The following is a 12773-nucleotide window of genomic DNA, read 5'->3' as shown; positions in this document are numbered from 1 at the left end:
ACAGATATCACGGCAAAGGCGAAACGAACAAAGAAGAAATGAGCTTTCCCTTATGCACGTGTACTGCTGCCTATAACAGTATGAAATGGCTCCTTGTCCAAACCTTGCACACTTGGAACTGGTGTCCCTCAAGGCTCTGTACCGGGGCCTCTTCTGTTCAACCTCTATACCAGATCTCTGGGCTCTGTAATTACATCACACGACTTTTCCTATCACTGCTACGCTGATGACACTCAGCTATTTCTCTCTTTCCCCTCATCTGACAAAGCCCTGATTGCAACCCGCAACACATATCTGAATGTCTGGCAGACGTCAACACTTGGACAACTGGCCATCACCTGAGGCTTAACCTCAACAAGACTGAGCTCCTCCTAATGCCAGGGAAAGATTGCCCAAACATGGACTTACTGGTCACTGTTGAGAACATCACTGTATCTCCTTCTCCAACTGCTAGAAACCTCAGTGTGGTACTGGACAATCAGTTATGCTGCACCGCAAACATTACCGCGGTGGCCCAATCCTGCAGATTTGCACTTTACAACATCCACAGGATCCGGCCCTTCCTCACAAGGGAAGCAGCTCAGCTCCCGCCTCGACTACTGCAACTCGCTCCTGGCTGGACTCCCTGCTACTGCGATTAAACCTTTGCAGCGCATCCAGAATGCAGCAGCGCGCCTCGTGTTCAACCTACCTTAGTTCTCCCATGTGACCCCCCTCTTCCGGGACCTCCACTGGCTCCCTGTAGTAGCTCACATCAGATTCAAGATGATGGTACTGGCATACAAGGCAGTCAATGGAACTGCCCCTGCCTACCTCCAAGTGTTGGTCAAGCCATACAGCCCAGCTCGATCCCTCCGCTCAACTACCTCAGCTGGACGTCTGGTACCGCCATCGCTAAGAGCAAGCAAAGGTAGGTCATCAAAGTCACAACTTTTCTCTGTTTTGGGACCTCAGTGGTTGAACGAACTCCCTGCTGATGTCAGGATCGCAGAGTCGCTCACCAGCTTTCGCAAAAGACTCAAAAGTCACCTATTCAGAGTTCACCTCGACTCTGCATAGCCACCCAGCCCCTTCTGGCCACCATTGTATGTCGTACGTCCTGGCACTTAATGTACGCACTTATTGTACGCACTTATTTATAGTACTTAATTGTATAGCATCCGCAGTAGCTGTTATCACTGCTGTACACGGGGAATGGGTTAGCCCAGCGATTGTTAGTGCTTGCACTTGGTTCAATGAACATCTTTACTGTACTGACAGCGATATATTGTTTCACTTCTTATGACAAATGTACTTATTGTAAGTCACTTTGGATAAAAGCGTCTGCTAAATGCCCTAAATGTAAATATAAATGAAAGGGGCGGTGTAAAAGTGTACTGCACTCAAATTGTAGGGGCATCCAACCAGAAAAGTACAAATTCTTACATTTTGGTGCTATTAGACTTTGACATTGCTGAAACACACCGAAGCCTATAGCAAAAGCATAAAGCACAAGCGTGGTGCGCATCCACTTTCGTTCACCAACCTTTCAGTCACCACAACACTTGCGGCTACGTGCTGGAACATTGCCGTCTTGCGTCCTTTCACACGTTGCATGACAGTTATAGATGCTGGACGCCATTAAAGTCACGGACTGAGAGGAGGTCGCTTATTTCATGATTAGTCCAGTTTACAACTATTCTTCACAGAAGGATACTTATTCGTGAGCAAAATAAGCTCTGTTGCTATTATTATCGAATCAACCGAAGAAGCATCTGCATTTTAAGGGAAACTATAGCGTATTCAAAACCATCTACAGGGTCTGGTGGAGGTGTGTGATGTGTCTTACGTCGGACAACCGTAACTGTTTACGTGCCGGCAATGCTACTGCTTTCATTCACACAGCCGTACCGGCAGTGATCTGTAAATGGTAAATGGTAAATGGCCTGCGTTTTGTGCTTTTTTGTAACCAGTGGTCCCCAAAAAGCGCTTTAAAATATTGGCTAACATTCACCCATTTATGAACACATTCACACACTGACGATGGCCTCAGCCCTGCAAGGTGACAGCCAGCCCGTCGGGAGCACGAAGGGGTAGGTGCCTTGCTCAGGGGAACCTCGACACTCTCACTTGCAACCTTGCATGGTTACCAGCCAATCCGCTCTACCTCCTGATGCATTGCCGCCCAAATGTCACTAGGTCTTGAGCAGCCAAATTGACAGTGCAGATACCTGTTACCATGTATACAGAACCCCATGCAGGACATGTTCCTTTGCAGGGTAAGACCACATGTGTGAAAGCGGTTTAATATACCTCCGGTGGGACGACAAGGAATCAAGAAAGTTCAGCTTCCGTTAGAGCCTTGGCTTGGCTTGGAAGTGGATATTAATTATGGTATTATGGTTGGAATCAAATGTCACAGTTTTTGCCCTTTGAAACAGCTCACTTGTAAAGACCACTTTCTAACACTTATTTGTGGCAGAAAGGAAATTAAATGTAATTATTTTTTAATGAACACGTATTATTACAGATGGAGTCCCTGAAGCACACTTGTAATTAAGAGAAAGTATGTAACACACACACACACACACGCAAATGAATGCACTCGTGCACACACACAGATTTATGCTACAATTGGCTGTATAAAATGTTGATATTTACAACTTGAATTGACAGATTTTAAACCAGGTTTATTTCTTCATCGTTGATAGACATGAAAGCGCTATTTTTTCTCAGCTATGCTTTACAATCCATGCTATGCCACTGTGCAATATAACATTGTTTTTTTTGAATGAACACACATTCTAGGCAGATAGGAGCCAGGTGTTTCTCTTCTTTTTGTTCTTTATTTCGTTGTTTATAATGTAAACATTTATAAAGCCAGGTGGAGTGGTACATCAAATTCTCCCTCCAAACAACTGACAGGAGTGTGTGTGTGTGTGTGTGTGTGTGTGTGCGTGTGCGCGCACGCTTTCTGAGGGGTCCGGGAAGCTGTTCTAGGTAGGTAGGTTGTGAATAATGGTGGTGGTGGATCACATCAGTGTGTGGTTGTATGAGAGCAAGACTAATGGAGGTGATGTGTTTAAGTCAGTAGGACCATCATGTCTTTAGGCTAAATATGTATTCTATTTAGATATATGTATTTATATAGAAAGGACAAATTGCGGGCGTAAAATGTGACCCCCATTGTAAGAACCAAATCGATAAGAATATTTCACAGCGTGCTCATTAAAGCTGAGTTGATCTTGAGGGATTTCATATTCAATGTCCTTCAGCCATGATTGATGCCATCATTATGTTTCGCAAACATCAGTGCAGATGAGCTGGTGGAGTGGGGGACAGTGGAGTGGGGGGCATGTCTGGAAGGGCCTGAATGAATGCCGCCATCGGGGTCTTTATCTCGAAGCCCCCAAACATATAGTCATCTCCATACCGCACGTCTCACTCCGAGCCCTTACACTCACACACACAAGCATGCAATGTTATTGACTCTATAATGCCATGCATTGCATGTCCTGGCGGTGCTTTGTGCTCTGCGGTTCTCCCCTGACAGTTATTAACATTGAGGTCTGGTGGCATTTTGCACAGAGAACTGTGTATGTATTTGCATGGTAAAGTGCAGGCGTCCTTACACTCATCCTGTCCCTGTCTCATTCACTTTTTACTTTTACTTATTCAGTTTCAGTTTTACCATCTTCTCTCTCCCTTGCCAATTTCCCCGGTCAACACACGATATTTGCTCATCTCTGCCTCTCGGATTCCTTTCTCGTTCCAGCCATCCCCTTCCCTGATTTTTACTCTCGCTTTCTCTCTCTCTCTCCATCTCACTCTCTCATATCCAATCTCTCTCTTTCATATCCGATCTCTGTCTCTCTTATATCCGATCTCTTACTGATCATTCTGTGTTTCCTCTAATAACATGTCGTCCTCTAAATAACCTCTATCTAATCATAGTTGTCACATGTAACCAGAATCCTCCTCAGCTCATGTATTTTCAAAGGCTTAACAGCAGGGAGGTGGCTGGAATAATAACTGCTCCGTTGATCACATATGGGCCCTGGTCAAGGTTACCTTCTCTACACTAATCTGTGTCTGACAGACTCCACTGCGTTTTCTAGAGACAAGGGAATGTAGAAACGTCCCAGTGTTATGGTTATCTCCTCCTCTGGCTTTAGGGACATTTAAACAAAAAGCCATTATGGAACCGCCGCAAGACGTCTGATCAGGTATTGTTTTGATTTATCAGGAATGTGTGCTTAATAGACATCTAGTTTGAGATTGCCGTCGTTCTCCGACAACAGAATGTCATGTCCCTTTCTTTTGTGTCGGGTGTGAGTGGTGTCTGTTGCTTCAGTTCCACCTAACTTTAACCAAAACTGAAGCCAATTTTGTGTTTTGCTCAAACGCTTTCCGAGAGACGTTTCTTTCAGCAAGGTAAGGCTTGATGTTCCTTGTCCTCTGCTGAACCCGCTCCATTCATTGTGTGTATCTCCTCTTATTATTTGGATACACATTTGGTTTTCTTGCTTTTTGTCCAAAATCCCTTTCCCCCTCGTGCAATTTCTGAACACTGCCAACCCACATTATTTGGTGGCCAACTTTATGTTTGTCTGCCTTTGTTGAGTAATTTTTTCGTTTTGTTTGCATTTTGTCTGCAAACATTTCCCTTTGTATGAGCTCAATACAGAGTCACCAACCTATTCTCTCCATCTGGTACCATAATTCCAGTCCATTGTGATCAATTCCAATTGAACCATCCTATAATATAGTAGTCAACACTGCCTTTCTAATGTATGGATGAGATAATATGGGTTTGTTTCTTTATCCAGTTTTAATCCATTTTCATTTCCACATACCGTTTTTGATAATGGTCCGTTTGCCTTTCCCTTAATGTTTCGATGATGATATGTTGATGCAATGATATGGCAATTTCTCCTGTCAACAAAATGTATGTGCTAACCTCTGTCTCTCCAATTCCTCTCTTCCCCCCTTCCTTGTTCTATCTGTCCTCCAATCCCTCTCTCTCAATCTCTTCATCTCGACCCTCTCTCCCCTGCAGTTGATCAGAGCATGTTTGAGAACTCGGTTGCCCAGCATCAGATTAACCAGAGCCCCAGGCTGGGCCAGCCCTCGGCCCGCCGCGCCACAGGCCCTCCGCAGCCCAACTTGGACTCGTCGCCGTCCGGTGGCCAGCAGAGGCTGAAGAACGCCATCAATTTGGGCAAGGCGGTCGGGGCAAAGGTACAGCAACGCACCACAGACTTGACAACAGTCGTGGAAGCAGTCTCCACTGACGCTCCGGCAGCGAGCCTACGTTCAGCCTGCGTACACAGATCCCAGTAGAGCGGTTACTCTTAACACCGCCCAGTCCAGCCTTCCGTCTCACAGACGCGTGACGTGCTGTTCTCCTGTCCTTGACCGCAGGTGAACGACCTCCTGAGGAGGAAAGAGCAGAGCCACTTGGGCGACATCGGCGTCACGGAGGTCAACAAGAACGTAGGAGCTGTGTGGAGCTGCTTGGACCAGGTCAACCAGTCGGCTGTCAACAGGTACGGGAAGCAACCCAATCCAGATCGAATGGCGGAATCCATTCAGTCCCGCAGGCAGCTGCCCACTGCATTACAATATAACCTGATACACAGCTGCAGGGCTGCTCAATTTGTTGTTACTTAAAGCCCCGTTCCGATCACAGATTTGTGGCGGTCGACGAGACGTAATGGTTTTAGAAGGCTTCAGAGAAAGCTGCGGTGGTGCCAAATGGTTCCTCGCAGAGCATCTGAAGCTGTTGCACGGTGACTCAAGAGATTCACCGTGTCAAATCGCGGAGTAGTTTTTTCTCTCCGTCTTTTTTTCCGATGAGCCGGTGCCTTGCCAGCTGCCAACGCCTGGCATAAGTTAGTGTAAGTGCCCCCAGCTGTCTCAGCCGCTGCAATATCCACATATGCACCCAAATGAATGGCTCAGTTTTAGAACGTTAACTTGTGATTATTTTGCAAGCAGATGGGGTCTAGCCTGACCTGAGCTTAAAGCTGGGTTATTCTTCACTGCACCTTCTTGCTTTTGTTGAAAATTATTGAGTCACCAAATGTTTATAGAATGAAACAATTCATTCACAGCTTGATGGACTCATGGAATCATGCTCTCTCATTCCTGTTCTGTGCAGTCTGTTCTGTGCAGACCAATGCCGGCAAAATCACAAGGGGAGGACCTGAAGTCAAAACTAATATTTAGTCAGATGGAAAACCAATTCGTTTTTTGTTTAATCAGTCGCAAGACAAACAACTTAGACATAAATATTAACTAACATAATAAATCCTGTCTCATTATTACCTGGCCTAAAGACATAGTTGCTTCTTTGCTTGTTTTTAAGGTCTCTTTGTATCAGCCAATGCTCTCCAGTGTTTGCTCTGGAGCCAGATTGTGCAAAGTGACAAAGTAACTCCTTAAAGCAAAAGGCATTACCATAGTCAACGTGTTTCTTGTTGTATACCCTAACCTTTAAACCACAATGAAAAGGGAAATTGCTTTTCTAAGTATCATCTGTTTTGCAGGGTATATCCTTATCTTCTGTCCTCTATCTCAAATATATATTTAAATAAGCTGTGAGGAGAAGCTTTTCCCAGGCTGAAAGCTTTTCTGTCATAGAAGGGAGAACACCAAAAGGAAAACTGTGCTTGCATCAAACATCAGACATGTTTGGCTATACTTGATGTCAGTTTTGTAAGCCAGTGATGATTACATCATTATATCCGTCAGCTCACGGGACTGATCCTGCTGAGGTAACAAGAAGTTGTTCCCCAATCGCTAGGGCGATGCGAACAAAGCCACCATGGAAATAACACTGTCCCTCCTGGGGCCCGGTGGAAGAGGAGCATTTGTCTTTTAGCTTGCAACTCCGGTTCAAAACGGTGCTCCACGCAAAGGACGCGACGTTGCGACAACCGAACATCTCTCTTCATCTCCCCTCTCTGGTACCGTCCTGTGCTGTCACTTTCTCTCTCCCTCCGTCTCCCCTGCCCTCTCTCCCCTGGTTCATCCCTTCTACCGTCCCCCCCGTCTTCCCACCACAGCCACGACTCCTCCTCTTCCCGGGCCTTCGACGCCTTCCCCCGGCTGGACCCTCCGCCGCCCACCGGCAGGAAGCGGCTCCCGCGCGCCCTCAAGACCACCCGGGACATGATGATCTCTTCCGACCCGGTGGTCCCAGCGCCCGACGCCGCGGACCCTTCCCCGTCCCCGTCCCCCTCCTCCCCCCTGACCACCCCCGACCGAACGCCCCTGCTCAGTCAGGGGGCCGAGGGGGGCCCCAGGCCGGGACAGGGAGCTCAGGAGGAGGCGGGGGAGGAGGGGGAGGAGGGGGAGGCAGAGAGGTGCGACCAGAACCAGAAGGGGAACTGGTTGACCAACAGGGGCCAGGAGAACAACTGGGAGGACGTCCTGGAGTCGGAGGGCCGGCTCGAAGCCCAGAAGCACCAGGGGCCCCCGACGCCGACCCAGCTTCAGCACTCAGTCCCGGACCTCATCCACAAGGACCCCCCGGGGTCCCAGGAGGAGGCCAGGCAGGCGTCCCCGCCCTGCCCCGGGAAAGGGCCCCACCGGATCAGCATGGGGGAGGAGCTGCTGCTGCTTGAGAACGGGAGCGCGGGCGGCGCCCCCTGCAGGAGCGGGGTGAGGAACGCGGACGAGGCAGAGCACCACCCAGACCTTCTGTCCTTTGAGTAGCTGGAGTGGGACCCCGGGGGGGAGAGGGGGGGGGACAACAACGGCACAAAGGATTGGGGCTAGCTGTGATTTTTTATATATATATGATGATACTATTATGTTTTTATTACACTTAAGCCGCTTTAAGGAGCAGTCAACCCACCCCGAGGTTGCTGAAATATTTATAGTCCTTTTGAATATGTAATTTGCCCTCCGGAGCGGAGGCGGGAATGGTTGAGACCTGCCATCCGTTATCTCTCTTCCCCCCTCTCTCTCTCTCTCTCTCTTCCTCCCTCTCTCTCTCTCTTCCTCTCTCTCTCTCTCGCTCTCTCTTTCTGTCTCTGTCTCTCTCTCTCTCTCTCTCTCTCTCTCTCTCTCTCTCTCTCTCCCGCCCTCTCTCTGTCTCACAGGATGCTCGGGGGAATATTATGTACCCTCATCATATTATGTCTCAACCATGCAGCCCTCATTCCCGAGATGTCCAAGATTTCCGCTGTTTCATTATTGATAAGGCACTCGCTGTTGTCAATCTAACAAGCACATTACATTGTTTTAACTTGGTATTTCTAGGCCTGCAGGATATGTGCGTGAAGTAGAGAACATGATGATATGTTTATCATGGGGTCAGCCCGGAGGTGTAGTGAGGGACACAGCATTTGATCCCCCTGGCCTGAAGAGCCACGCTGCCACTGAGATGTGATTATTCACTGATTTGTCTGAAGTGGCGTCTCACACCCCACCAACAGGCCCGGTCTTCGGGGGGGACGCCCAGTGGGTCATTGGCTAGCAATCAAATCAAGGCACAATGCAATCAATACATTCACTCTATCTTCCGGATCACATCTCCCGCTTGCTTCCAGAGTGCCGGAGAACACAGTGTTTTATCAGGCGGGCTGAGCTGGAACTGGACTGGCCTTGAAACTGCTAGTCATATACGGGAAGGGGGGCCGAGAGTTGACGAGCAGGAGACGGGGAGAGATATCAAGGAGGTAGGGTTTCATTTTGGGCGTATTTTGGAATGACAAGACCAAAGTAAAAATAAATGAAAGGGTAATTTCTTAGATGGGATACTTTTTTTTTGGGGGGGGGGATTGTAATAAGCAATCTTTCTGGAAAGAGAAGCATTATGGATCATATGAATTTGATTATATATTCAACTGAATCTTTTATATGGGCACACACTCTTTTCAAACATTGCTTATAATGAAATGAATACCAAAGTTAACACTCTTTTTAATAATCGTTGTGAACGTTTATATATTTGTATGCATTTGTAAATATTATAATGTATTCTGTTGGAAGTGTGGATAAAGATCATGGTCTTGTTATTATATAATTTCAAGATCACTACCACTGGATCCTTGTGAGGTTTTAGTGGAAGCATGTTTTTCGTACCTGGCTGCTAGCTGTTGTTATGGTTATATGAGCAACGTCTATGTTGGTGAGGGGAAATTCAAGCGTTTTGTCCCATGCCCTTGTGTGCCAGTAAATATTTGCTTATTTCTGCAATACTACACAAGGAAATACTTGTTTTCGTGGTGGAGAGAAGGGAATTCAAGGAAACTAAAGGGTATTGAGAGAGAAAGAATGAGCCGGTCTAAAGGTCATTCACAATCAAGATGTTTTCTTCATTGAGTACTTGGTTGCTTTTGAGCCTCAAGTATTTTCACCTTAATTTCATTTATTGTTCTTGTTTTGCGAGACAAAAACGGCAAACACAAAGCCAATACAAGATGAGAAACACGAAAGCCAAACAGCCAAAATCTTCTTGTTACTTAATACTGGATGTTTGGAGAGCATGCCCCAGGATATGGCTGTCAATACATACTCTGGATGGAGAGATGTTGACGTGAACATCATTCATCTTCAACTAAAGAAAGTGTTGAGTGTTGTTATCAGTTGATGTATGAACACACAACAAAATGCACGTACACTTTGACTCTGAAAGTAAAATCTATACAATTTTCTTTTGTCTCGAGGAATCTATATGTTTGGACCAATGTGACATATATTTGTATGGTAGCAATTCATTTGGAAGAGCATCACTAACTTTTTACTGAATCAATAGAGATACTTGTATGAGTGAACTACAGTATTTTAACATCTGATCATATGAAGGGTGTACATTTTACAAAGGATATATTATACTGTTTGTTATTTTGTGAATAGAAAAATATTTTCTAACAAATGAAGGAATTTGTTTTAATTTGAATTTATGTTTGTAGAATAGTTTCCACGTTCTCTGTTTAACTTCCATCAAATCTTTGACTTGATGATTTGACTTATATGATTTATTATATTTTGTGTTTTTTATTGTTTGTTAACGGATCATCACATTTCATTAGATTTGATTAATGAAGGTAGTGAATTGCTTCTCACCAGCTTGTAAACACAAACACTGGAAATTTCTGTGATTATTCAATAAGAATTTTAGATTATCAAATTCAATGCAAAATATATATATTTTACTGAAAAGTGATTTTCTAAAATCTAATAGACCTAATGCTGAATGAATGGGGATACATGTATTGTAAGTTTTTGTCCAATTCAGATGTTATTGTATTTTTTTATATAGTATCTCCTTGATGCTGATTTGGTCAATGGGTTTGTATTAACTACTGTAAGCATATCAAAAAATAATGAATGAATCTTTACACCTTATTCTGTGTGCCACGTGACTTTTTTGATTGGTTGACCACTGACAATGTGATGATGCTTTCCTGGCTTGCTTCCCTAATTCTCCTAATGTTTCTCATTTCCTGTCCCTTCCAGCCATGGTAGCGTATCCTTCTGCTCCCTATTGTTGAACATTCAACCAAACCAACAGTATGTATCGCCTTGAGGCAGTGTTGTTTTGTTGGCACAGTGAGCAAACAGACTGGTATGGCAGCTCAGCTGATATGCAAAATACAGCCGTGTGACGGATATGCTTGTTTACCCAATTCCTTCAAATCAACACTAAAAGACACATTCAACTCGGGCACACAGGTTTGGCAAGCGAATTGAATAATTCAAGCAACACATTTATATATACAGTCCCAGTTTGTCACCATTACAATCTCAAAAATGCTTCACAGGTTCACAAAGTACAATTGTTCCCCCCCCAAAAAAACCTTAAGCCGTTAAATGGTCAAAGAAGAACTTTAGAAAATCACAGAAGAAAATCAGAGGAAAGCATGACAAACTAAGGATTCCTTGTAGGCATCACGTTGCGGACTGCATTAGGGGGTTTAGTTACATGTCCTGCTTTAAAAGCGTCAAGGGCTCTACGCCTGTTAAAAGTAGGCCAGTGTGTGCAATGTGACGGCTGATTCCCTGGGACTCGTGAATGCCCTAATAAAGGGCTGTGTGTCAATGCACTGTGGGTGGCTTTAAAGACACTTTACAATTGCAAACAAATGGCCAAAGAAGTGTGATAATTTGTCTGGAGGCAACCTACCAAATGTCTGGTCTCATTGGCAGCCCTTCAAACCAGTAGCCCTTGTAGTCGTCCCCAGAATGCACCACACTTTGTATGCAAACTTCATTCCAGGGCAATGCATTAAGTTGTGGCTTCAGTGCTAAATGAAATGTGCAGGATCTAAATGCATTCACAGTATTTTGTATGCACAGAATGTACCCATTGATCTGGGAATTGAGCCTGCCGGTCAGGGTCTGCCCTCAGTGATCGTCACCGGTGTGCCAAATTAGCCACTGAGACGACCCGGCTTGAGAAAGACAGGGATAGGAATAATTATCCCTATTGTGATTTCATACAAACGAATGGCCGCTCTGAGTGGGAGCACATTCATGAGCTGAATTATTAACATATATTTAATTATTAGCAGTAGGTCCTTATCCCCCCCTCCTCTTTTCACACACACACACACACACACACACACACACACACACACACACACACACACACACACACACACACACACAGATGGTGGATGAAGAAAAGAGGAGCAGGAGATTAATACAATTCAGCTCAGGCAGAAAGAATACGGTGAATGGAGAAGAGTGGGCTTGAATGCCACAAGGTTAAAATTAAGAATGAAACCGTTACAATGAAAAAAGTGGCAACCAAGGAGGACTGTGGAGCGTCTGTGTTATTCAGACGGTGTTTTTCAAGGTGTGGCGGGCCACATGCGTGAAGTACTGAGATGAGAAAAAATAAATGAGCCAAATCCGAGGCCATGGCTTTTCGGTCCAAGCACTGGAACTTTGTTGCTGTGAGCATAGATATATGACTGTAGCCCCAGAGGAACACAGGATTTTCATGCACTAATCTCTAAAAGTGCATGACGTTTTTTTCTCCTGTTTCAATAACAGGTCTTTCTGGAGAACACAGGCTGCCCTCTGTTTTCAATTATAGCAACACCTTCAATCCCTAATCACCGTGTACAATAGACCAGATCAATAGGTGGGCCAAATCAATTAATGATGCCACTTTGAATTAATTAGTTTCTTAAAATGTCAAGGACAAAAGCCTTCCTCGTCTACATTGTCTGTTGTTTAAAACAGGTGTGTTGTTTATTTCTTTAGAGGTAGTGCTCAGACTTTCCCGAAGGAGCACATTAATACTTTTTGCTTCATGACTTCATCGACCCGGGAAGGGAATTTGACGTGCAACTAGTAAAAAAACATTTACTTTAGACTATCATTCTTGGTGCTGCTTGCTTACTGTCTCATTTCTCTGACTGTCCCACCTCACAGACACTTCCTCTGCAGCCTCACAGAGAAAAGGCTGTCCACCTGCCAATGCATTAGCCCCCTCCAGCTGGCATGGGGCTCTTGTCAGGTCTATCGATCCCATGTGGGGACTTGATAGCAAAACAACATTAATAGCAGGTTGTTTCCGTGTGTGTACTTTGGTCAATCAATTTCCCTTATACCATGGTAGACAAGGTAGTCTTCCCTAGTTCCTAGTTGGCTTTAAACCCCTGTTCTCTGCACACCTCTCCATGGAGAGCCATTCTTTTTCCATCCTATCATCCTTAACCCCAGCAGTCCCAAAAGGTTTTGAGGCTAAGGCACACCCGATCCCAATCAGAAATTCAAGGCACACCAACTTAGATTTGTGGTGCATGATGAACAAATAATAGTAAGCT

The 12773-nt window shown here is 45.2% G+C and overlaps 1 protein-coding gene across 2 annotated transcripts in view; it reads left to right on the top strand.

Moving 5' to 3' along the window:
• nos1apa (nitric oxide synthase 1 (neuronal) adaptor protein a) overlaps positions 1–10301 on the top strand; it is a 100172-nt gene extending 89871 nt beyond the window's left edge. For both annotated transcript variants that reach the window (XM_079739241.1, XM_079739240.1), the window contains exons 11-13: positions 5039–5220; positions 5404–5528; positions 7050–10301. In XM_079739241.1, the coding sequence (XP_079595367.1) occupies positions 5039–5220; positions 5404–5528; positions 7050–7701 (959 nt within the window). In that variant the 3' untranslated portion in view covers positions 7702–10301. The remainder of the gene's footprint in view (positions 1–5038; positions 5221–5403; positions 5529–7049) is intronic.
• The last annotated feature ends 2472 nt before the right edge of the window (positions 10302–12773 follow it).

The sequence above is a fragment of the Pollachius pollachius genome, assembly GCF_949987615.1.
Source record: "Pollachius pollachius genome assembly, chromosome: 7".
Classification (NCBI taxonomy): Eukaryota; Metazoa; Chordata; class Actinopteri; order Gadiformes; family Gadidae; genus Pollachius; species Pollachius pollachius.
This window is presented reverse-complemented; position numbering and strand designations above follow the sequence as displayed.